Source organism: Corvus moneduloides, chromosome 15 (assembly GCF_009650955.1).
Source record: "Corvus moneduloides isolate bCorMon1 chromosome 15, bCorMon1.pri, whole genome shotgun sequence".
In the NCBI taxonomy this organism is placed as follows: Eukaryota; Metazoa; Chordata; class Aves; order Passeriformes; family Corvidae; genus Corvus; species Corvus moneduloides.
In genome coordinates this window covers 279,985-304,046 of record NC_045490.1, presented here as the reverse complement: position 1 = coordinate 304,046, position 24,062 = coordinate 279,985, and the positions used below count along the sequence as shown (strand labels likewise).

General features: G+C 51.4%; 1 protein-coding gene across 2 annotated transcripts in view; it reads right to left on the bottom strand.

Moving 5' to 3' along the window:
• Positions 1-878: 878 nt before the first annotated feature.
• DPYSL3 (dihydropyrimidinase like 3) overlaps positions 879-24,062 on the bottom strand; it is a 31,996-nt gene continuing 8,812 nt past the window's right edge. Inside the window, exons 1-14 of one of the 2 annotated variants that reach the window (XM_032125058.1) lie at positions 22,107-22,247; positions 15,414-15,502; positions 13,012-13,196; positions 11,831-11,995; positions 11,559-11,620; positions 11,071-11,151; positions 9,941-10,009; positions 7,332-7,452; positions 6,483-6,639; positions 4,017-4,158; positions 3,507-3,677; positions 2,729-2,908; positions 2,016-2,178; positions 879-1,572 (exon numbers count right to left, since the gene is read on the bottom strand). In XM_032125058.1, the coding sequence (XP_031980949.1) occupies positions 1,484-1,572; positions 2,016-2,178; positions 2,729-2,908; positions 3,507-3,677; positions 4,017-4,158; positions 6,483-6,639; positions 7,332-7,452; positions 9,941-10,009; positions 11,071-11,151; positions 11,559-11,620; positions 11,831-11,995; positions 13,012-13,196; positions 15,414-15,502; positions 22,107-22,145 (1,713 nt within the window). In that variant the 5' untranslated portion in view covers positions 22,146-22,247 and the 3' untranslated portion in view covers positions 879-1,483. Of the gene's footprint in view, positions 1,573-2,015; positions 2,179-2,728; positions 2,909-3,506; positions 3,678-4,016; positions 4,159-6,482; positions 6,640-7,331; positions 7,453-9,940; positions 10,010-11,070; positions 11,152-11,558; positions 11,621-11,830; positions 11,996-13,011; positions 13,197-15,413; positions 15,503-22,106; positions 22,248-24,062 lie in introns of those variants that run through there. The other variant, XM_032125057.1, reaches the window with a different exon arrangement.

Here is a 24,062-nt window from a genome sequence, read left to right as displayed (position 1 = left end):
ATTTAAAAATTCCTCAAGGATTTCTTCATCTCTCTATTCCTCTCTTCCTCTGTACACAGAGGCAGTTTCAGCTTAATCTCTACCAGGCAACAGGAACAAGCCTTAATTATTTGATGGAAGAACTTCACAAAGCTTGTAAGCACAGCCTTCGCCACCCCGTCACAACTATTCTGGCCTGGCCCCTTAAGGACTGCTGCAGGGACAGCTTGTCCTGCCTGAGTTGCAGACATGTAAAAATAAGTATTTCAAGGTCAAGTACTGAAGAAGGGGAAGAAAGTGTATTTGTTTACCACAGCTGAAACTGACCCTTAATTTTTGTAGTCTTTAGAAAACAATCATCACTTTTTTTTTTTTTGCATGCTTTGCAAGCTTTGGAGGACAGTGCCTCTTGGTCTAACAGACAATGCCTGATGGAAGGCGGGCATTTCACTGACAGGAGTCCACAGAAAACAGCCTCCAAGGCTGTCCAGACAGGATGACCCCAAAGCTGTGCCCAGGCAGTGCCATGTGGAGCTGGTCCCTGTCAACACACAGAAGACAGGGCACAGCTCTTGTCAGGCAGTCACAGCCCATGGTGGCCAGGCCATGCTCAGCCAGAGACTGCATGGACAAATGGAACAGGCTTTTACAAATACTTGCAATGTGCTGTTTTGCCAGTACCTTTACCTTTGCCTGAGAAGCTACACCAGCACCCTGAGACCTGTAGCAGTGACTACTGCATGGTATTGCCCCGATGGCCTGTTGCTATAGCCCTCTCCAGCCCCAACACCACCCAAACCCCTCTGTCATCTCAGCCCAGTTCCCTGCGGGTGCAGCTGTGCACTACCCCTGCCAAGCAGCAGCAGTCTGAGGAAGAGAAGAGCCAGCCAACAACATGAGTTTTTTGAAGGAACAACTTTTTTTTTTAATAAAGTGTACAAAGTAGTAAAACTCCTTATACAAGGTGCCGTGACAGCCATTACAGAGATGATTTGAGCTCCCCCATAGGCCTCACGATGAAACGCCAGAGCATTCAGTGGAGATGAAGGAGATGAATGTGACAGACCTACCTGTCCCTACGAGCTCAGTGCACCTGCCCTCCCCATCCAACATCCTGCCTCCAGCCAGACCCTGCCCCCTCATCTGCCTGGCCGGGTCACCCTGAGGGCTATTCCCACTGTCCCACACCACGGCATCCCACACACATTCAACACCAATAACACTGAACTGAGCAACCTGTCCGAGCGGCATGCATACAGAGAGGAAGAGCAAAACACAACCCAACCAAACCCACAACAGTAACAACAACAGAACTTTAAGGCTATGCAAAAACAAAATGAAGCAACATCTTTAAAGCTAGGTAGCAAGTAGCATTTGTGAAACATAAGGCTTGAGGCTTATTGATTCTTCAGAACAGGTTTATTTCTTTTCATTCTTAAACACCAATGTACCATTTTCTTCCTTTGCTTGAACAGGGATTTTGTTTCCTCCTCAGCCAGGACATTTAGCTCAGGGAGGTGATGTTGGAGCGACCTCCTGGGGGTGCGACGATGCGCTTGCTTGCTGAGCGCATGCCTTCATCAACCTGGGTACCTGGGATAGGACAAGAAAGTATGAAGGGAATGGAGAAAAGCAAAGTTAAGAGCATCTTCTTCACAGGACTGAGCAGTCAGGAAGCCTGGAGCCTTGCCAAGGCCCTCCAGAAACTATCTACTGCAACCTGCTCCCTCTCCAACTCCAGTAGTAACCCCAAGAGCAGCAGTGGCTTGAACATCTCTGCAGATGCATTGTGAACAGACCCATGCAGCAAGAACAGCATCAGATGGTGTGCTGGCCTCTATAGTCTGCCTTGCTTTTACTGCAAGGTGCAGCTCCAGCCATGTTCTTTAAGGGACACACAGGATCTTGCCCTGCCATGATCCACTCTTGTGCTTACCTTACCCCAGGACACCTCCAACTGCCCCCTGCCCCAGGCCAGGGACAGGGATGCACAGCCAGTGGCTCTGTCCCCTCCCAGTCCAGCCACATGTGTTCACCTGACAGGCTGAATCCAGACTGATGGAGATTCCTGACAGGCGGTGTCTGACGCGTGGGGGACTCCCTGGTTGACCCCGCAGGGGTGCTCCCCTTGGGGGTGGTGGTCAGGTCAAACACGGGTCCGTCATACAAGCCCCGGGGCACAGCATGCATCTCTGCCATCTGCCACCAGAGAGAAGAGGACAGTGACACTTCTCTAGCCCAGGGAGCATCATGCTCCAGCCATCCCCCGGCTCCTCAGTCCCCCTGCAGAAGGAACTCACACTGCCATGCACCCTAAGTCCTGCAGCACTGAGGCCTGGCACAGCCCCACTGCCCATCCTTCATCCCTGCCCTGGAAGGGGTTGCGGAGCCAGTGCAACAGGCTATCACCCAGATGGGGTTTTTGCTGCACAAATAGGGGAGGAGAAGGCGATTTTGGCCAGCCTTTTAACTCAGCATTTCCCTCCAGACTCCTGCTGCAGCAGGAAAGGATGAGGAGAGACATTACCACTGCTAACCTTGAGGAGCATCTGCCTCCAACATGGCCCACCACTAACACGAAGGGCTCCCTATCCAAGCCTCAGCTATTTTGTACATTCAAAAACATCATCAGTTTGCAGTACTGCTTACAGGGTCCGCCCAGAACAGCAAAGGAAACCCAACCAGTTATCAAGGGCAATTTGGGCTAACAGTATCCAAACTCTGTCTCCTGGCATCCCCATCTCCTCACCTTCCTCCTGGCTTTGATGCGCTTGTAGACATAGTCAGGGAAAGGGCTGCTGGGCAGGAATCGTCCAGTCCCCTGGGTCACATGCAGGTTGCCATCCTCCAGCATGATCTTCCCCTGGCATATGACAACCAGCGGGGCCCCACGGAGCTCCATCCCCTCAAAGATGTTGTATTCAGCCACCTGCAGCAACCCCAGGATGATGGTCAGGAGGGACAGGAGCACTGCCTGCCCATTCAGGGTGGCTCAGTCCCCACACCTCGCTGCTGGAGTCACCAATGCAGGCAGAAGACACCTCTAACAGCCTTGCCTGTTCAGAGGCCTCCTGTAGCTCACTAGCCCATCACAGTAAAAACCCACCAGAGCTCCCAACATGAACCAGGACCTGCTGGTTTGAAGCTCAGTGTGAGGAAGTACTCCAAGAACAGACGAAGGCAGGACCTAGGCTTGAGGTAAGGCATGAACAAAGCACTGTGGCAAGGCCAGGAAAAATATTTGTGCCTGGAAGAGGAACCAAGGTAAGGAGAAATGTGTGTCTTAACACCTGCACAGGGTCAGGAGAAGAACACCCAAGCAGGGTGAAAAAAGCCCCATGTCCTGAGCCTAGGGCTCACAGACATTCTACCCCCAGTCACAACTGGCACCACCTGGAGCCTGGGCTCAGTCAATCCTCCTCAGAGTCAAGCAGGACAGTACCAAGCTCCCAGCAGCCAGGCCACCTTTCTACAAAGCTACTTGCATGCCACTCTTCAGCATTCACACAGATGAGTAGAGGACTTACAGATTGATGGGTTTTTGCTGTGATGATCTTTACTGCATCAGGATCCCATATAACCAGATCGCTGTCCGAGCCCACTGCTATTCTCCCTTTTCGTGGGTACAGGTTGAAGATTTTGGCAGCATTAGTGCTCGTCACAGCCACAAACTGGTTTTCATCCATCTTTCCTGTGGCCTGCTCACACACAAAGAGAACTAAGTCCTTCTATGGGAAAAGGGTGAGTAAGAGCCCTGGGAAGCACCATCTTCACTCCCACACAAGGTGCTGGCTGGCTGGGCCCAAGCTTCTGAGGCTGATCTTACTAACTGGTGCCAGACAGACCAAGACTGGGGGCACAGCTTCTGGATGTTCATCCCAAGCCTGCAACAGCCACCCCTCCTGCTCCAGCTTGATTTGACTCTCAAAGCCAGAGAGGGAACAAGCTGGGTGCCCAGCTCTGTGGGACAGTAGCATGGGTGTGTGAGATGGCAACCACCTCTGCTCACTCTGCCCGTTCCCTGGTGGGGCTCTCACCACTGCCTTGTCCCAGATGACAGACATTCGTTCCTCGATGCCGTTGGTTCCTTCTGGGATCGCTGTGAAGTTGTCTTTTCCAATGGCTTTCTGCGCGGTGCTGAAGGTACAGTGAGCACTTCCCGACACCTGCAGATCACCACTGAAGAGTGGTGGAACAAACCCATTGTCAGTCATTTTGCAGTCAGACAGCAACAGAGACATGAGGGATATGGATTTCCTCTGGCTACGGGCAGCCCCCGGCTCAGTGTTTTTTACTCTGCACCCTCATTTCCACAGCCCCTCAGCCTGAAGACTTCCACCTGACCCAGCCCCTGGGGCAGCTGTATCACGTGGGGGCAAGAGACCTCTGCCACACTGTGCTACCTGCCTGAGCATGGACAGCATCCTGTACAAAAGAGAAATCAACAGCTCAGCTCCTAGGGAACAGAGTGGTCTTTGTGTCAATCCAGAAGATGTCCTTTCATACCAGACTCCATCATTTGCACAAGTATGAAGAAAAAAACATGCCAGTGCAAGTCACAAAACCCATTTCTGGCAGTTTGTCAGGTCTGCTTGAGAGAGCCCTTCTGCCACACACGGAGGAAGGGGCATCTCTGCTCCAGGACCATTCCCCACTCCCACAGGCTGGCCCTTGTGTTGTGCACTGCCAGCTCCTGCATGCTGAGGGCTAGCACAGTCCTCCCCTGCCCCACGAAAGCCTGCTGCAGTGGGATGGAGGGAGTTGGGACTGCCCAGAAGCAGCTCTCTGCAGGAAGCCCAGAAGTGCTTCACTGAGGCCTCTTCACCCTCTGCCCGAAGTGGTACCTGGACAGATGAGATGCCCTGACCCATCCCGCTCCTAGGAAACAGGAAGAGCCAGCGAGCTGCCCACAGACAAGGCAGGGAGAGGAACTGTCCATGGCTCCCTGGAAGTCACCCAGGTGCTGCTGGGTCCTCAGGGAACATTGGACAGGCAGCAGCTGGAAAGTCCTTGCTGCCAGGCAAAAGGAAGAAGACCAAAGCAAGCCAGTTCCCAGCACTGCCTACATGAGGCAAGGGGCCTCAAGCACCTGGGCAGTGCAGACACAGTGACTCTCCTCAAGGCTGCAAATCTGCCCTAATCCACTGATCATCTCCACCTTCCTCTGATAATTTCTGCCATATGTCTGACGGACTGTACAGACAGAAGTCCAGAATGATCACACAACATGCTTTCTGCTGGAGAAAAGCCATCCAGCCCAGTTGGAACCTCACAGTGTCCCTCCCGCTGCAGCCTCACAGAAAACAGTACGGCAAAGGTGTCAAGACAGTCACCTATGAGCTGCAGGGACCAAGAATTGCTTGTGTCTTCTTCGAGGTCTGGCATAAATTGGAAGGTAAGGATTAGAAAACCAGTTCAGGAGCTGGGCTCACTTTTCCTTGCTAGTCGTTAAGACCTGCATCTCTATCGTACATCCAGTACGAGCTGAGGTATCTCTTGTTCATTGACCACAGCAAAATGCAGGGTGAGCTGCATATTCAGACCCTCAAATGCACTGGCACCTCTCTTACACCCAGACACAGCATCTCCACTCTGGCACAACCCGGGTTTATCCTAAGGTGCCCCGCCAAAGAGACACCTCTTAGTGACTGCTCATCCCTTGCTCATCTTGGCAGAGATGTTTCCAGCATTACCTCAAAGGACATTTCCACTTACAACCCCCTCAGTGTCAGCCATCTGCTGGCTAACAGACCAGACAGTGTGCACACAATCGGATGTACAAACACAGGCTGAGTGGTGTGCGATGGACACACAGCACAAAGACAGGGCCAGGAACGCGCAGTATCTTCAGCTGCATGCTGGCTTTGCCAGTGAGAGGATGGAGTGTAACTGTGAAAGGTCATGGCAAACTGCTGAAGTGCTTTTCTTGTTTGTCTTTGTTTTCAACAAATCCCTTCTCTACCCCCTTGCCTTCAGGATGAAAAACCAACCTGCCATCCCAGCCAGATGTGCAGGAGCTGCTCCTAAAGGTCTCTTGCACTCTGCAGGCTCTGCTATTGCTCACCTCTATAGGTGTGTGAATATATCTGCTTTGTATTTGACTGGGGTCCCCACCAGCCTGTGAAACATGTAATGCCCTCCGCATTGGTGCAGCATCTTGCATCATCTTGCAGCATCCCAACTCAGGCAGCCATTCCCCATTTCTCCAGCTCAGTGAATGGTTCAGTTGACAAGTCTGTTTTAGCTTGTCCTCATTTCTTTGCCTTCTTCAGGGCATTTAAAATGGTTTGTGACTACTGGTATTTTTCTCATTAGTGATGTTAAGCTTACGGTGTCCTCCCTCAATTCTCGAGGATAAACCAACACGGCTTGGAGTCAGAGCCATTTCACTGGTCAGTTCATTACATCCCTACGGTGAAGTGGTTCAGGTTGGACTAACCTCTTTCTTCCCTAGCCAGAGTCCACTTTCCCCTAGCAGTATCCCCAGCAGAGCTGTCACTCACCTGGCCAGGAGGGAGTTGATGTAATCAGGAGTGGTTGGGTCTGGGCTCAGTGGCGGAGAGACCACAAATGCTGCAGCCTTGGCCCAGTTCTTGCTCCAGTAGTGTGTTCCATCAGTCCCCAGACTAGCTGTGATGGGCTCACCAAACACCACAATGCCTGGAGAAGGGCACAGAAAGAACAGTGTTTCGGTGGAGCCCAGTGGCATTCTCTGCTCCACAGCACTACCAACAGCCTGCCATGTCCCGAGAATACCCAGACCCATGCCATCACCACAGGGTCCTCCTGCTCAAGGGCACAGATCCTAGTGCACCAGAATCCCCCTTCATACCTCCTGGGGCAGGGGCAGCGAGCCCACTGAACAGAGCTGTGGACATGCCCACACTTGTGGGGCAGCCCTGTGCTCCACCACCACTGACAAATGGAGCTCCCAGCCACCTGAAAAGGCACCCAGGCACCTCCAAGGGGCCAGCACGTCAAAGGAAGGCCAGAGCTATACGCAGCAGCTCAACCCATTACCACGTGCAATGAACAAAGCGTCCTCATCAAGCCCTTCACAGCTGCAGACAAACTGTGGTGTTTAAAGCATTGCTCCTACCTGTGCCCCACATATTGATGTTACCTCACTGACAACAGGAGGTGATTCTATGTGGCCTGCTGCAGTGTCACCCTGCCCTTCACAAGTCAGGCAAACTCCTAAGCTAACTACTCCCCAGCAGAAGGGGAAGCAATGCACAGCACTCAAAGCAGAGTGCTGATCTTGGCAAAACAACCACGAGGACACAGGGACCACATAATCCAGGATCCTGGTGGCAGCAGCAGGGCTGAGTGCAGCACCAGCTGCCACTCACCTTTTTTTCTGGCTTGTGAGATGAGGTCAGCAGCACTTTTGCTCATCACTTTAGTCACGTAGAGAGGACAGTTGGTCTGGCTGGCAATAGTGATGGCCCGGAAGACAGCTTCTGCTTCCAGCTGGAACAGAGGATGGCACAAAGCTGCAGAAGAGCACTGGCTGGGCAGGGAGGAGCCCCTGTTACTCTCAGCACACCACTGATTACTGCGGACACCCTGTGCCCTCACTTTTACCCTTGACTCCCCCAGGGCAGTTTAATCAGGGAGACCTGAGGGGGGGGGGAGCTTCCATCTCCTCAGAGCCTGGCCCAAATGGCAGGCTACAGTAACACAATGCCTGGCACAGGAGCACTGCCTGAACCCTGCTCCATGCCCAGCACAGGAGCACTGCCTGAACCCTGCTCAGGGACAAGCAGAGCCGCATCTGCTGTTTTTTCCACTGCCTGGTTCCAGCTCTCCCGACAGCCCAAGGAGCCCAGGGACTGCTGCCCAGCCTGAGAGCACAGCTTACAGGCTGATGCCAGGCAGCAGGAGGGTCCACCCTTTTGTAGCACTCCCTGCTCCACGCTGTCCCACGGCTGCAGCAGGGTTAACCAGATGTCCCCTGCCACCCCCATGGCAGGGTGCAGAGGGCTGAACACTGGCAGGCTGCTTGTCATTGAGGCCTGGCCGTCCTGCAGTACAGCTGCTGCTTGCCCCAGCCTGCCCCATCTCACTGTCCTGCTGTTAGTGGAGGGTAGATTTCCACCACGAGGGATATCTTTGGACTATTACATCAGCCTGTGCTCCGCCCAAGCTCAACCCCAGAGATCTCCAAGTGTTTGCTCTACAATTTGGCTTCAAGTGCTGGCTTGAGAAAGTTCAAAACAGAAGCCTTAAAAAGACACAATGATCCTGCCCCCAGGGCAATGCCTGGGACCATGCCAGTCGAAATGTCCCAGGGCAGAGAAGCAGAGCACTGCATCCAGACACACATGCACTCCTATGCCTCTCATACTTCTGCAGATCTATTTGCTGTACAGTGAAAAGAGGTTTTTCTCTTCTTAAAGACTCTTTAAATAGAAATTTAAATGAGAAGCCATTTTTTATCACCACACTTATGGGCTGTAGTAGTTGATGGGGTTTAACATGTGGACAGGAGCAAACAGCCATCACTGAATACCCCTCACAGCAGGTTACAATCTGGAGCAGCATCATCCTGCCCTACCAAGTCACCATCATCGCTGGAGAGAAGAACATGTCTTTAACCCCCACTGAGGTCCCTCCAGGACAGAGAAGACTCACAGAGCCACAGACCACTCTCCTAATGCTTTGCCATCTGCCTGCAGGCTTTATAGGGTAGCTGGGTCATTTGTGGTAGAGTGTGTTCTGGAAGAAGGACACTGTTTATTTTCAAAGGCAATGAGATCTGGATTTGGCTGAACAGATATCTAGAGCCTTGCACTGTTCTCAGTTGCCTTATACTTTAATGGCATTTCAAGATCAAACACTGAACAATGTTTATTGGCTCTGGATGAGATGTGCACTGCTTATGGTAACAGGACAGTTCTCAAATCTGGGCACAACCACAGCATCCTGTAATTGCACCTTAGCTTGCCAACTAGTGGCAACAGGTTAGAGTCATAAAAGTAAATGGCAGCTTACACACAGAGGGACTCTGAGCCACTTATTTGACACTGAGACTCTTCCCTGTATAGGAAAATGCTTTACACTCTTGTATTTCAGAGAGAGTAAGTACTGTTATTACACTAGGCCATATATGTTGTTACTAGCCCTAATACAGCCAACTTCTTACACTTTTAATTTAAGCCAACTGATTTTATTTCAGCAGGCCCTGAAGTACAAATCTGTCCCTGTGCTCCCCTGCTCAGGGGAAAGCTTTGCTATTGTACCAAATTCCTATTGTTTTCTTCTTTCACATGCTGTGGGAAGTCAAAGTACCTCTCGGCAGGGAGTTACATGAAGGAAACCTATCTAAAATTAGATTCAACTCATATTAATGGACCAAACAGAAAAATCCCTGCAAGCTAAAATTAGAAGTAATCTCATTAGGGTTCTGACAATGACTTGTAACCAGGGAATTCCCCCTCTCTTTCCCTCCCACTCCTTCCGCCAATGGCTTTGTCCATCTGACTCTGAAACACTTTAGAGACTAAGCAGATATAAAGCAGGAAGAGGTTGGAATCTGTCAGCACTTAAATGTGAATTCTCAGAGAAACTAAAACTCGTCATTAGATTCTTCTTAGGCTTCTCACACCCATGGAGTCACCTACACAAGACAAATGCCCCCACAATCCAGACTCAAAGGCTGCTAGAGCCATACAAACACTTTGGTTGATTGATTCCTCTCTGTGAGACTCAGAACAAGGGCTTCTATCTCTGCTGGGCAACTCAAGCAAGACTGAGAAATGTTGTCACAAACATGCACCTTGCTCTTTCCTGGGCTGATGATGAAAAAGACAGCAGTGCCTGTATGAATGGATACCCCTGGATGTACACACATTCTCCCGTGCCCTGATGCTTGCCTGCCCCCACTAAACACACTGAGCCCTACTGTGACTGGAAAACGCTTCAGTGAAGCAAGGCTGAACTGTCCTCTGCATCTTACCTCCTCAGGTCTGCTCAGCACATGGCCTTCGGGGCCTGTTATTCCCATCTCCAACATCCTGGCTTGTTCCTAGGACATCAAAAGAACAGAGGGATATTACAGGACTGAAGCTATCAACCAAAAAAAGCAGATCCCTTCTGTGTCAAGCTCTTCCCTCAGGACCATCACCACCCTATGTCCTGTGGGACCATCAGGCACAGTGAGAGGCTGCTGTATGCTCAAGGGGTTTGAAAGAGGGAACATGGGGAAATGGGAGGTCAGGCACTGACTTAAACCTCTTCAATAAAACAAGCACAATGTGCAGACAAAAAGGGCTAGAAAACTCCTCATCCTCTCCAATTCCTAGGACTGTGAAGTCCTATCAAATAGTAATTTTGGGGCATTTTATGATAAGGCAGGTACTAAAATAGAGATAAGCTCTGGCCAATACAATTCCTCTGACCACTCTCAGTTTTCATGTGAAGGAGCCATCCAACTGTGCACTGCAGCTCTAAAAAGTCCAAACAAAACTGATTCTTGTAGTCTGAAAAGATGCTCAAAGAATGACCTCTTGGTTCATGCTCCTTCAACTCCCAAGAACAAGAGAAATAGTTGCAGAGCTTAACTGAGCGGTGTCTTCTGTGCCTTAAAGAAAATCAAACATTTGGACCTTCTGTCATCCAGCACCAATTACAACACAGCGGGCCAATACACACTACTCACTTGATCGCTAAACCACATCCCTCAGAACACTTTCCTTGCAAATCCAGCTTCATTAGCCACCTGTTTGCTTACAGGGACAAAATCTCTCTTGTCAAGGCAGTTCTCAATGAACTTTACCTCTCCTGGCTTGTTATGTGCAAGGCAAAGGTCTCTGCCTCTCCACACTGAGGACAGCTGCAGCTGGAACAAACATACCATACTTGATGGATACTCACTTCCATTTAGGTAATTGCTAATTCACTATTGCAGATTTGCTTGTGCACAACATATTCACAACAAAAAATCTTGCTAAATTGGATATTGCTGCTGAACAGCGAAGGTGTCACCTGGCACAAGATGTCCAACTTTAGAGTCATTTTGCTAATGCCCCACACCAAATCTGCCTGAAAAAGATTTTCAGTTCTTGCCTGCCAGAAGTAGTTAGTTACCTGTGCAATTATATCCCCATTTTCTGCATGAACTTGAGCTATGGCACCCAGCTCTGCCACGCAGCTGAATATCTCGTACAGCTAAAAGAGAGACAAGAAGAAATGATTACTGAGCAGGCTGCCCATGGCCCTGACACCGCTCATGGCAGTTCCACCCATGCCCCTGGCAGCAGCAGGACGCAGTGTAGCCATGCCAGGCAGAGCTCTGGCTGTGCTGGGACCAGCTCTCTGAAGGATGCAGTCACCAGCAGATGCTCCTGGTGATCTCCACACTAGACCTGTGCCTCTGCCTGCAATGCAGGAGCCCAGCCAGCCCACAGCACAGCCTGGGGCAGCCCTGCACAAGCAGCCAGGGTGGAGGAGAGGAGCAGCAAGGCCTGGCCAGGGACAGCAGCCACCAGCCTTATGAGCTGCCCCATGCCCACCATGGCTGTCACCCCCCACTGCTCCTTGAATCAACACAACCATGGCAGTGTAGGAGGTCTCACCTCGGTGTTGGACATCTGGTACAAATCCTTGTAGGCCATGTACACCATGAAGGAGTTAATGCCTGGGGCAGGGCAGAGAGGAGACAGAGGTGAGCTTTGTAGGTTAGGCTGCCTGCTCTGGCCACCCTCCCCACCAAATGCCCTGCAGAGCACAGCTCCTGCTGGCAGCTGTGCGAGACCCCATGGGAACCCAACAGCGCAGCCACCTCATGCCTTCCCTGGCCAGGGGACAGGGCTGGCCAAGGCCAGGCAGGGAGCAGCAGGCAACAAACCTTTCTCCTGGACCATGGTGTGCAGCTCCTGCCTGACGTGGTCGCTCCAGCGTGGGATGTCCACATGCAATGCATAGTCACAGCAGGCCTTGCCATCAGCCCACTCCCGCCACCGCTCCAGCGCCTCGGCCAGGCTGGACTCCGGCTCTGGCACCACGTGATCCACTGCAGGGCCACAGCAGAGGAAGGGCTGAGCAAGGACTCCCCAACCAGGCCATGCCACTGTGGCCTGGCAGCTCCACCACCCCAGGCTGGTCTCCTCAACAGCTTCAGGGCAGCTCCCAAGAGGATCCTGTCCCCTTCACAACATGCCTTGGCTCCTCAAGTGCATTTATTGGCAGGGAAGTACACAGAGCCTTTACTTAATGGCCTCTGGCACAGGACCAGAGGTTTTTACACGCTTCTGCTGAGAAACTGGCTGGAAGCTAAAGAGCCTTGTCTTTCCCCATCGCCACTCCCACCCCATTAGCACAGAGCCTCTTCCTACACTGCAACACTAATGCACCTTTTATTGCCCACCATGGAATCTCCACACCTTACCACAGACCATTTCACAAAACATATATTTTTGGCACAGAGGAAGGAAAAACGGTGGGGGGAGGACAAGGAACCCAGCCCTTTACTGGAAGGATCAACACTTGCTCCTGCATCCCAAGAAACCCTGCAGTGCACCCAGCTGTAACCACTGCACAGGACAACACCTGGACCTCAAACCAGTGCACAGCCATAGCATTCTCCAGGGAAGGACCTCAGAATTCCCTTTCCTTTTTCATCAGCACTGTTTATTTTCAAGCAGTGTGGGATGCCAGCACACTGCTCTGTTCCTCTGCTCAGAGCCATCTGAGCAACATGCTGTCCTACTTTTATTTAAAAGAGAAGTTATGCCATTGTTCCTTTTTGAGGGTCCCAGGGGCAACAGTGGCTGCAGACAAGCACTGCAGAACACAGGATCTGCAAGGGCACATATCCTGTCCTATCACATCATCATTACTAAGGATACAAAGTTCATCCCAATCCTTACTCGCTAGACTGCATTGACAGAGATCACAGAAAATATGAACACACTTTCATGGACTTTGAAGACAAAGAAGATTGAGAAAAGCACAGAAAAAAGAAAGAACTGGGTGATCTTGCAGGAGTGCTGGGTGGTGTCATGCACAGGCCATGCCTGCTGCACTTACTGATCATGGTGGTTCCACCAGCCAGAGCTGCTTTTGTTCCTTGGAAGAAATCATCCACAGCAGTCATTCCCCTGTATGGCATCTGCAGGCGAGTGTGGACATCAATTCCTCCAGGGATCACCATCTTCCCATTGGCTTCTATGGTTTTGACCCCTCCAGGAACAATCAGGTTGTCTCCAATCTGCCTGATAAGATCATACCAAGATACTCACACAAAGGAAAACCAGCCACAACATAACCTCTGAATAGCTCAGCCAGGGATTGCCAGGGCAGCTCCCTGCCAGCAGGAACACCCTACTCTGTCTTGCTCCCAGACCCAGGCTTGCCAGAGCCAGCAGAGCAAAACCACTCCACTCTGCAGCAATGTGCAGGATTGTCTGGCTTGCTTATACCTACGCTGTGCTTAGTCTAGGCGTGGCTGCCATCTGTCCAGTTGTCTCTGCAGTGCATGGTGAGAACCTGCCTAGGACAGTTCATACCCTACAGGCTCACAAAACAGGCTCCAGCATGCATTTCCAGCGTAGCAGTCCTAACTACCCACCCAGGGTGCATGCTCACAAAACCTGACACCAGCCCTGCTTCCAAGCGAGCTACACCCCTAATCTCTCCTGTCCCTCTGCCCACCTTAAGTAAGGCTCAAGTCTGAGCTTACTTACAGAGAAAGATGATTTCCACTGTAATGCCACAGCTGGTAGGCCAGCTCAGGGCTCATCAGGGACTTGCAATGCTGCTCACAGCACAAAGTCCCAAGAGTGAAGGGACTCCTGGGAGCTGGGAAATAGCTCAGCAAGTGCCCAGCCTGACTGGCTGCAGCCTGCTGGGCTCATGGCACAGCCTGCAAGCTCTGGGCTCACCGTCTTCCCAAGAAGTCCACAGTTCTCCCCTCTCACCTTGTCTCTTCTGTGGCCCTGAAGGACAGCTTTGCTATCAGCAGGGCCACACTGTAGTGAAGGCAGCTAAAAATCAAATACTTAAAAGTGTCCTCTGAAAACAGGAAACCTAGAGAGTTCCAGTATAAATCCACCAGTAACCTAATACACAACTATAGTGCTCTGGAGCCTGTCCTGTTCGAGCACAACTTGATGCACCCAGCCCTCCTGCAGGCCAAGTCACCTGAACCTCAGCATTGCCTTTCTAAGCCCCTGTCCCCTCAACCCTTTATGTGTCCATATGTACAACTCAGCCTTCAAATCTCTTATTTCAGAAATCCTACTTTCATCAAGCCTTTCTCAGTTTTCCTTGATAAATTAATATTAAAGATAAGTTGGTTTTAGTGGAAAACTTCTGATTTCCTTGTCACACTGGGGAGGTAAAAATGAGAAGCAAATTCAATTTTTGCATTTCATTCAAGCTGAGTCACTTTGCAGGGTCTTTTTTCCCCTAGTATAACAAAAATTCTGTGGACAGAACTGCTCCCTTTACTGTCCTCACAGCAATAAACCAGCAGCTCTTCCCACTGCTTTTATGGAGATGAATCCATCACTAAAGGTTTTTAATTACTCATTGTATTCTTACAAGAACTCACTTGTAAAAGCATTTAGCTCCCAAGGCAGTGAAATTCTGTGGCCTCCAGGCTGTAGATGAGGCTCAGTCATTTGCCCAAGCATACTCACAAAGCCTGTGCCATAGCAACACCTGAAGCTGGCTCTGATCCCTGCCTGTGTACAAGTCCTTGTCAATCACAAATGGTCTTGTCCACCAGATAAAAATACAGTCACACTTCTTGAAGTATTTATCTGCGGCTGGATTTTTAACATATACCACCCTGGGAAGGCTGGATATTTAACTCTTACCATAGAGCAAGCAATGCCTTTTCAAGTCTCTCTGCTATGAACTATCACGGTTCTTTCACTTCACCCAGTGTGGCGCAGGCCCCAACACAATACCTTTGCCAAATTTGAATGGCAGCCTTTAAACAATGGAGCTATTCCTGCAGCTCTGAGACATACACGAAGAAGCTGGGGGAACCCAGAGGTTTTCCTGCAATTCCTGGAAATCTCAAGGATGCAGATGACTTGTAGCACAGCACTGTCCTTGTTAGTGCTAACAAAAAGGATCTTGTCTGGGGTCATTCATGCTAATACAGTTAACACAGGAAAAAACAGAAGTCAAAGATAAACCTGTTCTTGGTGTAATTAGACACAACTTTGCTTTACAATGGACACAGTACCACAATCCCACAAGCTGACAGCAATTCAGTCACTGGAGTTCCTCTGAAAACACATCAGCCAATCACGTCTGTGCTCACACACACTGCAGAAAGCTGAGCCTCTGATCAGAGAGGGTTATCAAGCTTTACTGCCTGACAAGTTGGGTACAAACCACATCCACAAAAAGCCGATAACCACCTAACCTGAAGCTGGTTTAAGAGGAGATGGAGAAAACAGAAATCCCATACTTACTTTATGAGGCCATCCTCCATGTAAATGTCAGCATAGAATGACTGGTCATCATTGACTATTCGCCCTCCTTTAATAAGGAGACGATCACTCTGAAAAGGGAAGAGCACAGCAGTTGTCAGTAGCAGGTAACACACATGCTTCATTCACTTCTGACTGTGAGGGTGGTTAGACACTGGAACAGGTTGCCCAGGGAGGTTATGGATGCCCCAAGCCTGGCAGTATTCAAAGCCAGGTTGGTTAAGTCCTTGAGCAACCTGGTATAGTGGGAGGTGTCCCACTAGAGGGGGTTGGGACTACATGATCTTTAACATCCATTCCAACCCCTTAACATATTACAATTTTATGATTCTCAGCACTCTGTACAGGCACTCTCCCACTGCTCACCTCAACCACCAGTGCTGCAGAAAGGTCACTGGACCTGTGCTAACACTCCAAACAACAGTACAAGATCAAGGATTGAAAATGTCATATTACAAAAGCTGTTTCCAAATGGGAGAGGGGGCTGCCAGAAACACCACCAAGGCAGACTGAGCACAAGGGAGAGTCACTGGGGAACACAGCAAATATGCTTCCATAAAATATAGAGAGAAGTCAAAAGCTTCCTATGCCAGGACATTATGCACAAAACTCTGCAGGCAGCATGAGCCACACATCAGTATTTAGAGCAAGTTCGTACTAAGGGCATGTCCTTAAACCTTATCTAGATACCATGTAAAGTAAGTTGCATTAAAGAAGACAAGTTACTCTCTCCTCTGTTACCACCTCGCAAAGACCACCAACAGGACAGGCAACTGGCTGGTAATCTGTCCCTCTCCTGCTGTGCTTGGGGTAACATTTCTGAGGCATTTTACAGGTCTGTACAAAACCCAGGAGGCACTGGACTGCACTCCAGTCTCATGATTTACCACCTCCTCTGTTCTCCTTTCCATTGACCGAAGTGGCCAGCAGCCCTCTCTGAAGGAGCACAGCCAGACAGCAGAGGAACACCCCAAGCAGGACTGTGCTTATGCTCTTCCTGCATTCACACTTTGGGACCATGCAACTCAGCATATACAGATGGGAGAGGATGGACACTGTGGACACTGTCCTGTGGGGAACAGACCCTATCCAGAGGAGCTGCGATGGCTCAGCTCCTGCTCTTCTACCTACCTCCACCTGCACAAGTCCACACAAGCAGCTGCAGGCAATACGGGGGAAAACCACCTGATCTCACATATGCCTGTCACAGATTCAGGTGACACAGGCTGACTGCTGTGCCAGAGAACATGTTGTCTACCTGACTGCTTAAAACACATCCAGTAACTCTTCAGCTCTTGATCGCGCCGTACATTCCTCTCTTTTACCCCTGGTGCCCACAGCCCAAGTTTTGGCATGTAAATACACTCCCCTTCCACAGCCTGAGCCTGACCGACCAGAGCCTTCAGCAGGGCTCACATGCCAGCCTCATCCTGTGACGCTCTTGCATGGTTAATTGCTCTGCAGGGAAACGGGTTTGCTCTCCATCTGCCGCCCTTGGGGCAATTTCTGAAGTATTGCCACCGAGGTGGGAACTTGTAAGCTTCCCTTCTGTCAACAGAAGGATGCAAAGAATACTCCTGCGTCCCGGCAGCAGCCAAAGCCCAGAGCCCCGCGTGCATTTTTACAGCAATCTCATCCACACGCAGCAGAGACAAAGGAACTGGGTGGGGAAAGGAAGGGAATGCCGGCGCGCTCAGCCCTGCTGCAGCTCAGCCCGTCGCGGGGGCACAGCCACCGGCTCCCGACACTGCCCAGGCAAGGGCCACCCCACGGCTCTACAGATGGCCGGCAACCCCAGCCCTGGCAAGGGGGATTTACCTTCCCCGCCCAGCACAGCCCATAAGGAGCCTCGCCTTCAACCAAGAAAAGAGCTCAGCTGAGTTGTTCCCGGTTCTCCTGCCACTCACCATCCTCTCCAACAAGCAGACCCAGGGTTCTTCTCCAACAAGCAGCCCCCCTTCTTCCCTGACCCAAGGTAACACATCGGGCAGAGGTCTGCCCAAACTGTGCTGTCTAAGGGGGCTCTGTAAGCAAGGGCATGTTGCTGGTCACAGCCCACCATGCACAGCTCCTTCAAACATCCTGCACTGACGCACCTCCATGAGCACACAGAGATACTGGTCTTAACCAGCGACCTGGGGGACCACAGCCACCTCTCATGAGCAGCCAAGGCACAAGGACAGCTGGTGTGCGCTGGCCAAGCAGTCCCAGGTTCTTGGGCCAGAGCACGGCAGTGCTACACCTCTCCCCATGGGGCACATGCTGGGCAATGCTCAGCTTTGAGGCTGAGGACCCTGAGCACAAACAAGGTAAGAAAAAAAGTCTCCCTGCCCAGATCCACTAACAGCCCTCCATTTCATTTTTGTCTTGCCCTCCTGAATTCCTGGAGCTGGTTCTCACTAGAGTGTGGGAGCACCAGCAAATACTGATTCTGGCCTGCCCTTCCCTGTGCATCAGACAAGAGGAAGCCAAGGGAGTCAGGCACAGGCAGCACAGGGGCAGGAGACAGTCGCATTGACAATTACTGAATAAACTGTTAATATGAGCTCAGGAAATATGCCTGCTCCACACTCACAAGTGGTTATTCTGCGGCAGATGTGAAGGGCTGCTCAGTGCTAACTCTCTTAGTACACAAAATTGAGAGATCCACAGTGGCTGAAGCACAAACAAGGCATCCACTCAGGAGATCAGGCACTGCTAGAACCCATCGTGCCCACCCCACAGTGAAGGAACTGCACCAGCCCCCACCCACTGACTGCAAGGAAAAAATGCAACAAAGTTGAATAAGGAAAATCCAAGTGACACGCCTACAGGCTCTGGCATCCTTCCGGAGTGCACCCAGGTGTCAAGAGGCAGGAGAAGAAGAAAGGAAGAGAATGAAACAGTTATGAGGAAACAAGTCTAATTTAATAGCCAGGCTTCTGCAACGCACGCTCCCAGAGCAGCCCCAGACCACAATAAATGCACTGTTCCCCTATCAGGGCTCACTGTGCCTCTGCACACCCACCTCAGCTCCTGCCAGACAGGGTCAGGCTGTGTCATCAGCCACTGTCAGCAGAGGGAAAAGCCCTCCTGCATCAGGAGCCACGAGGGCATGGCCAGGGAGGGAGCAGCCAGTGCCTGAGCCCCGGCCACTGCCCAGCACAGCCTCTGAGCAAAGGGCACCGAAGCAGCAGTGAGTGTGAGATGCTGTGCAGACCGTGGCTGCACGTGGCTCTGCCTGACCGCTGGCACTGACCTGTCATTGGCCTGACCTCCACTGCTGACAGTGCCTCCAAAGTACTCAGGCAGCCAGTGACAGCTCATCTGTCACCGGTGTGGTGCTTTCTGTGAGGATCCATTTCTGCAGCCACAAGGGATGCCTATGAGGACAAGACAGGAGCTTCCCTCCAGCTCAGCTCTGCCAAAACCTTCTGGATTCACCACCAGCCCTCAATACCTCTCCATGCTGGTAAGCCTTTATGCAGAACTCTCCCTGTCCCTCTGCCTGTTTGCATTTGGGATCAAGCCTTCAAACCCACTACCCATTCCCTCATGCCCACACTCTGCTCCTGATGCCCTTAAGCATTATCTGATCATTTTGAGACCCCAAACTATGAGGTAGTCTCTTAACATTTTTCAGAGTGATGCTGCAGAAAGAAAGGCAGGCAGCACTTCCAGAAGGCTGCTGAACCCAGCCAAGAATAGTGTTCACCTCGTTAACAAAGCACAAGGGCATAATTAGGGGAGCACAGAAGTAGGTGTATGGTTTTACTGCTTTTTCCCTTGTAAAAGAAGAGACACTAATTGCAGTGGTGTTTCATCAGAAGCTCATGTTTCCTCCTTACTAATGTACCACACAACAGCATGGAAGAACCCCTGGCTAGAGTCACAGGGAGAGATAGTTAGCTGCCAGCTACATTCCCCGCGGTCTGTGGCTAAGAACTGACATAACAACAGCTACCAGTTTACCAAAATCTGTCTAGTCAGCAACTGAGGCTTTCCTCCCCACTTGTACCTGATACAACATACTGGCCATCCCCATACAGACCTCCTTGTTTTTAGAGGTGGCAGAGACACCACAGAGATGGTGTATGTGGGCTCCTGCAGGGGGATTGGGGAGGCCATGGCTCACAACAAGAAAAAAATATGGGATCTCCAGTCTACCTGGCCTAGGAAAGGATTTTATGACAAAAGGACAAAGACTGAGTAATTTTGACTCAGCCAACAGTTCTGTTAACAGGTATTTTGTGAAATCAGGACAAGATTTTAGTCTTCCACCTCTCTTTCTGCAGAAAAGCATACTGTGGACAGCAAGAGGGGAAATACTTCGATTACTTTTCCAAACAGCTAAAAAAAAGGAACCAATAAAAAGTCTCTCAACAGACACACAAGATCTGAAATTACTATTCCCCTGAGCTGGGCACCCCAGCATCAGCACACATGTGGAAAGTAATACCACATTTAGTGGTCTCTGATGCATGGTGCACAACACGAGGCAGTGAAGAGCAACACATCCATACCAAGCTGATGGAGCCATCACTGAGAAAGCCAAAGCTTTGGCTAACCTCCCCTCCCGGTGTTTTCTCCTCTGCGCAACTGACAGACACGCCTGTACTTCCCAGTCTTCCATCAGTGACTACAGTCATGCTGCCACACACAGCTTTTGACCAGGCTTTTTACAACTCATGTTGGGAATAATGTGCACAGAAATTTATCTCACACTAACATATGCACCAGTCACTCGTGATGCTGGCCTCTCCACTAAAATGGCTGTCCTAGAAAACATAAGAAACTGCTGCAGACACAATAGGCAAGCTGTGGTTTTTCAGATGTTACTGGCAGAAACCAACTACAAATACTGACTGCAGCACTGCTGAGTACAAGAGGAACCAGGAGGGAGTGTTTCTGCATCTCCAGAAACACATTAGGCAGTTGAAACAATAGCTGTTGGAAGTACAGATACCCAGTTTTCTAATATATCCTTCATGAAAGCCCAACCTGCCCATTGCTGGGGTGAAAGAAGCAAGGAAGGCACTGCTCCTCTTGTTTGTGAGCTCTGTCCCTGCTTCAGTGCTATCAGCCCTGAGATCTAAAGGTGAGTTACCTGCCTGAGGAAGTGGCTTCTATTATTGTCTGTATGCTCTCATGCTCCAGTACTCCCCCACCTCAAATACAATGCTTTAGATGCTTTAAAGGTAATGGGACAACACACTCTCAGACCTCTCTCTACTAACAAACATAGCTTAGGTGACAATCTACCATCCCCATCAGCTGCTACCTGTACTGACATGCAAGAAGATTCTGGGGCAGAAATCTAGAAAGGAGGAATAAACAATGTCAACAGTGTCCAGGGAGGGGAGCACAATCGGTGAAAAAGGAGACACTGGAGCTGAGCTTTTATTTCTGCCACTCCATACTAAAACAGAGGAGACCACCCGCCACCTGACTTCACTTCATTGCTGCCTCTGAGTCCCCTGATCATTTGACCAGAATTCCATGGCCATGTCTTCCAGTCCAGCCGGAATATGATAATGCTGCAGAATAGGGCCAGTGAGTCATAGAGGGTCATCCTCAAGCTGTAGAAGTCAGAGGAGAGAGCTACCTGTAACATCAGTGACACAGACACCATATGCCTGCAGCATTTTCAGCTTCAGCAGAAAAGGAAAGGATTTAATAGGGATAAATCGAGCAGCTTGGGAGATTTTGTTACCATTGAGGTGAGAGAGCTCCCATTGGATACCAGAGGAGCAGGCACAAGCCCTGCGTATTGATAAAGCATATCATAAAGAAAAAGCCCCAGAGAATGGGAGAAATCCCACCTGCAGCAGCAGTTGGGGTGTCTTCATGGCAGTCTAAGGACACAGGAAAGGCAAGATGTGTAAAGCCATAATATTGCTTGTGAAAGCAACTGAATCTAGGCTCACAAGGGAATTTCTCTTTATAGTGGTCGAGATCTTACTGCTTCTTTGGGAGCATTTGTTCACATTTGTACATGCAAAAGAATAATGGAAGTCAAGTGCTTTGCTTTTCCTTTTTCTTCAGAGGACCAGAGCTGTCCTCAATAGAAAAATCAGGAGCTACGAAGCCAGTGGAAAACCAACAAGATGAAAGACCAGATTGCCTTCCCAGGAACAAACCTTCTGCGGCCTCCGCAGGGCGAGCCCTGGAGCAGAGGGCTGCCACGGCAGAGATCAGAGCAGGAAAGCCTCAGAGGGAGCGGCACGGCAGGACACCAGTGGGACCGGGGCTCCCGCAGCTTCAGGGCCAACCCACTAGCCGCCCCCTCTCCCGGGCGGGCCGGGGCAGACGGGTCCCTGAGCGCTGCAGCGGCACCGCCGCACCTGATACGGCGAGATCGAGGAGCTGCTCGGCGGGGACACCGAGAGGGGGGAACGCCCTGCGGGAAGCCGGGGCAGCCGCCCGCCCCCTCCGGCCCCGCCCGGGGAGAACTCCCCATCGGCATCGGGTACCGCCGGGCACCGGCCACCGTTGACTCTCCAGCCCGGGCTACGCCCGCGGGGCCGCGGGCTCTGCCCAGCTCAGCTCACCGGCGGAGCCGGGGCACCTGCGCAGGCGGCGGCTCTTTGTCTGCGCGCCGCCGCCGCCCCGCTCCGACCCGCAACGCCGGACGCCGGCACCGAGCTTCCCCCCCGCCCCACGGGGCGCCCTGTCCCGGCCGCCCGCCGCACCCACCGTGATGCGCGGGATGTTCTTCTTGCCCTGGTACGACATGACGCCGCCCGGTTCGGCCCGACCCGCCGCCGCCCGTTCTGCCTCCGCGCCGCTCTTCACAAAGGCGAGACGGAGCCCGCGCCCGCCGCACCGGGACGGCCCTGCCCGCCCCGCCCACCGCGCCGCCCGCCGCCGCCAGGGGGCGCCCGGGCCCCGAGCAGGCGCGCCCCGCCCCGCCCCGCCCCGCCCCGCCCGGCAGGTGCCGGCACCGACCCCGGGCACCGACGCTGCCCGGTCTGCGTCTGCATGCAGCCTGCGGGGACAGCCCATGGGAGCAGCCACAACCAGGGCTCTGTGCTGGCCAAGACTTTCCATGTAACACTGGCAAGTACAATGAACGAGGTCTGTAACAGACCAGGCTGTCTCGGGCTGCTGGCATGCACCTGTATCACCTCAAACTTTCTTTCACATGCACAAGAATTGGAAACATTAAAAAATAATAAAATACACCACACAACTGGCTTCGGGAATCCTACATGCCATGCAAACACTACGAGTGCTGGCAAGGACTCTTCCAAGGACTTCTTCCCTTTCCTCTCCTGTGACTTTGGTAGGAAGGTTTAAATGGTGGAATTGTTTACAAGTACCCAGTGTGTGCTGAAACAGATGATGCTGAGCCTGGCCCACAGCTGGCCAGGACCACACCAGCAAGAACTGTACCACAATGGGATGAACTCGTCTACCCATTCCTGCTTGCCACAATCCACTGTGCTTCCAGCAGGTCCTAAGAAACATGGCCAGCCTGAACCTTGCTTTCTCTTCCAGGCCTCTTTACAGAGCTGTGACTCCACTCACGTGCAGAGCTTTGAACGTCATCAGCAAGATGTTCCTACAGACCCTACTGCCAGGCAGCTCCACTAGGAAAATCTTCCAGCCACACTTGGCATAGACACTGCTGTAAATCCAATTTCTACTTCCTGTCAGAAAAACAAGACATCTGACCTGGGTGACCAACACCCAAACCCTCTCTCCAGTTTGCTTTCTGAACTAGAACCTAACAATAGCATCAGGGGCCTGACAAGCACCCTGCTCACCAGTGCATGCATACGCAGAGCCATCTCACAGCACAACCCCTGACACTACAGCCAACTGTGACTGCTACAAAGCCCTGGGAGAAGTGGGTGACAGCAGTGTGGACTGTCAGTACCACGTGCTCTGCAGGAACCCAACCTAAAGCTTTTATTACCCACTGAGTCTCTTATTCTGTGTGCTTCTGCTGAAGTTCTTGGATAGTTTTACTGGATTCTAAACCCAAAAACCTTTCACCAGTTTGAAGTCAAAGTCAGCAGATGCTCAACAACTTACTTACTACTACCAGGACTGTGAGAATATTGACTAATTGCAAGGGCTGCTTGGCCTTTCTGTTTGCCTGTCCCAGCCCCTATGCCACTGCTGGTGAGCTGCTGTACCCCTGCAGTCAGCAAGAGACAGTTGGAAACCTTCCCCTCCAGGGCAGATCCATGGGCAGGGGATGTCTGCAAGCACCAGGCAGCGAATGGGGGAGCAGTGCTGTGCCAGAGCCTCTGCAACTAAGAAGCCTGTGGGGAGAAGATCAGGTACCAGACCGCACTGCTCTTGTCACACGACTGCAATGCTTCAAGAACAGGTCCTGGTCTCTACTGAAATTACACTGGCAGGGGCTGGGAGGTGAGAAAGAGCCTCAACTTCTATCACCTAACCTCTCAAAACTTCACTCATGCATTTTCTGGAAAGTTTATGAGTATCCCCATGCCTGGTGGTGCCACATTAACTTTGTCTAGATTCAGTAACAGAAAGAGCAGCAGTTAATTAGTTAATAATAGATAAATGACTATGCAGATGCTGCTGACTTCAACACTTGGACAGTTTCAAGAGCCAAGCTTGCATCAGCCCCCTGGATGCTGGCCAGCCACAGTGACTTCAGACCCCTCGTTTGAA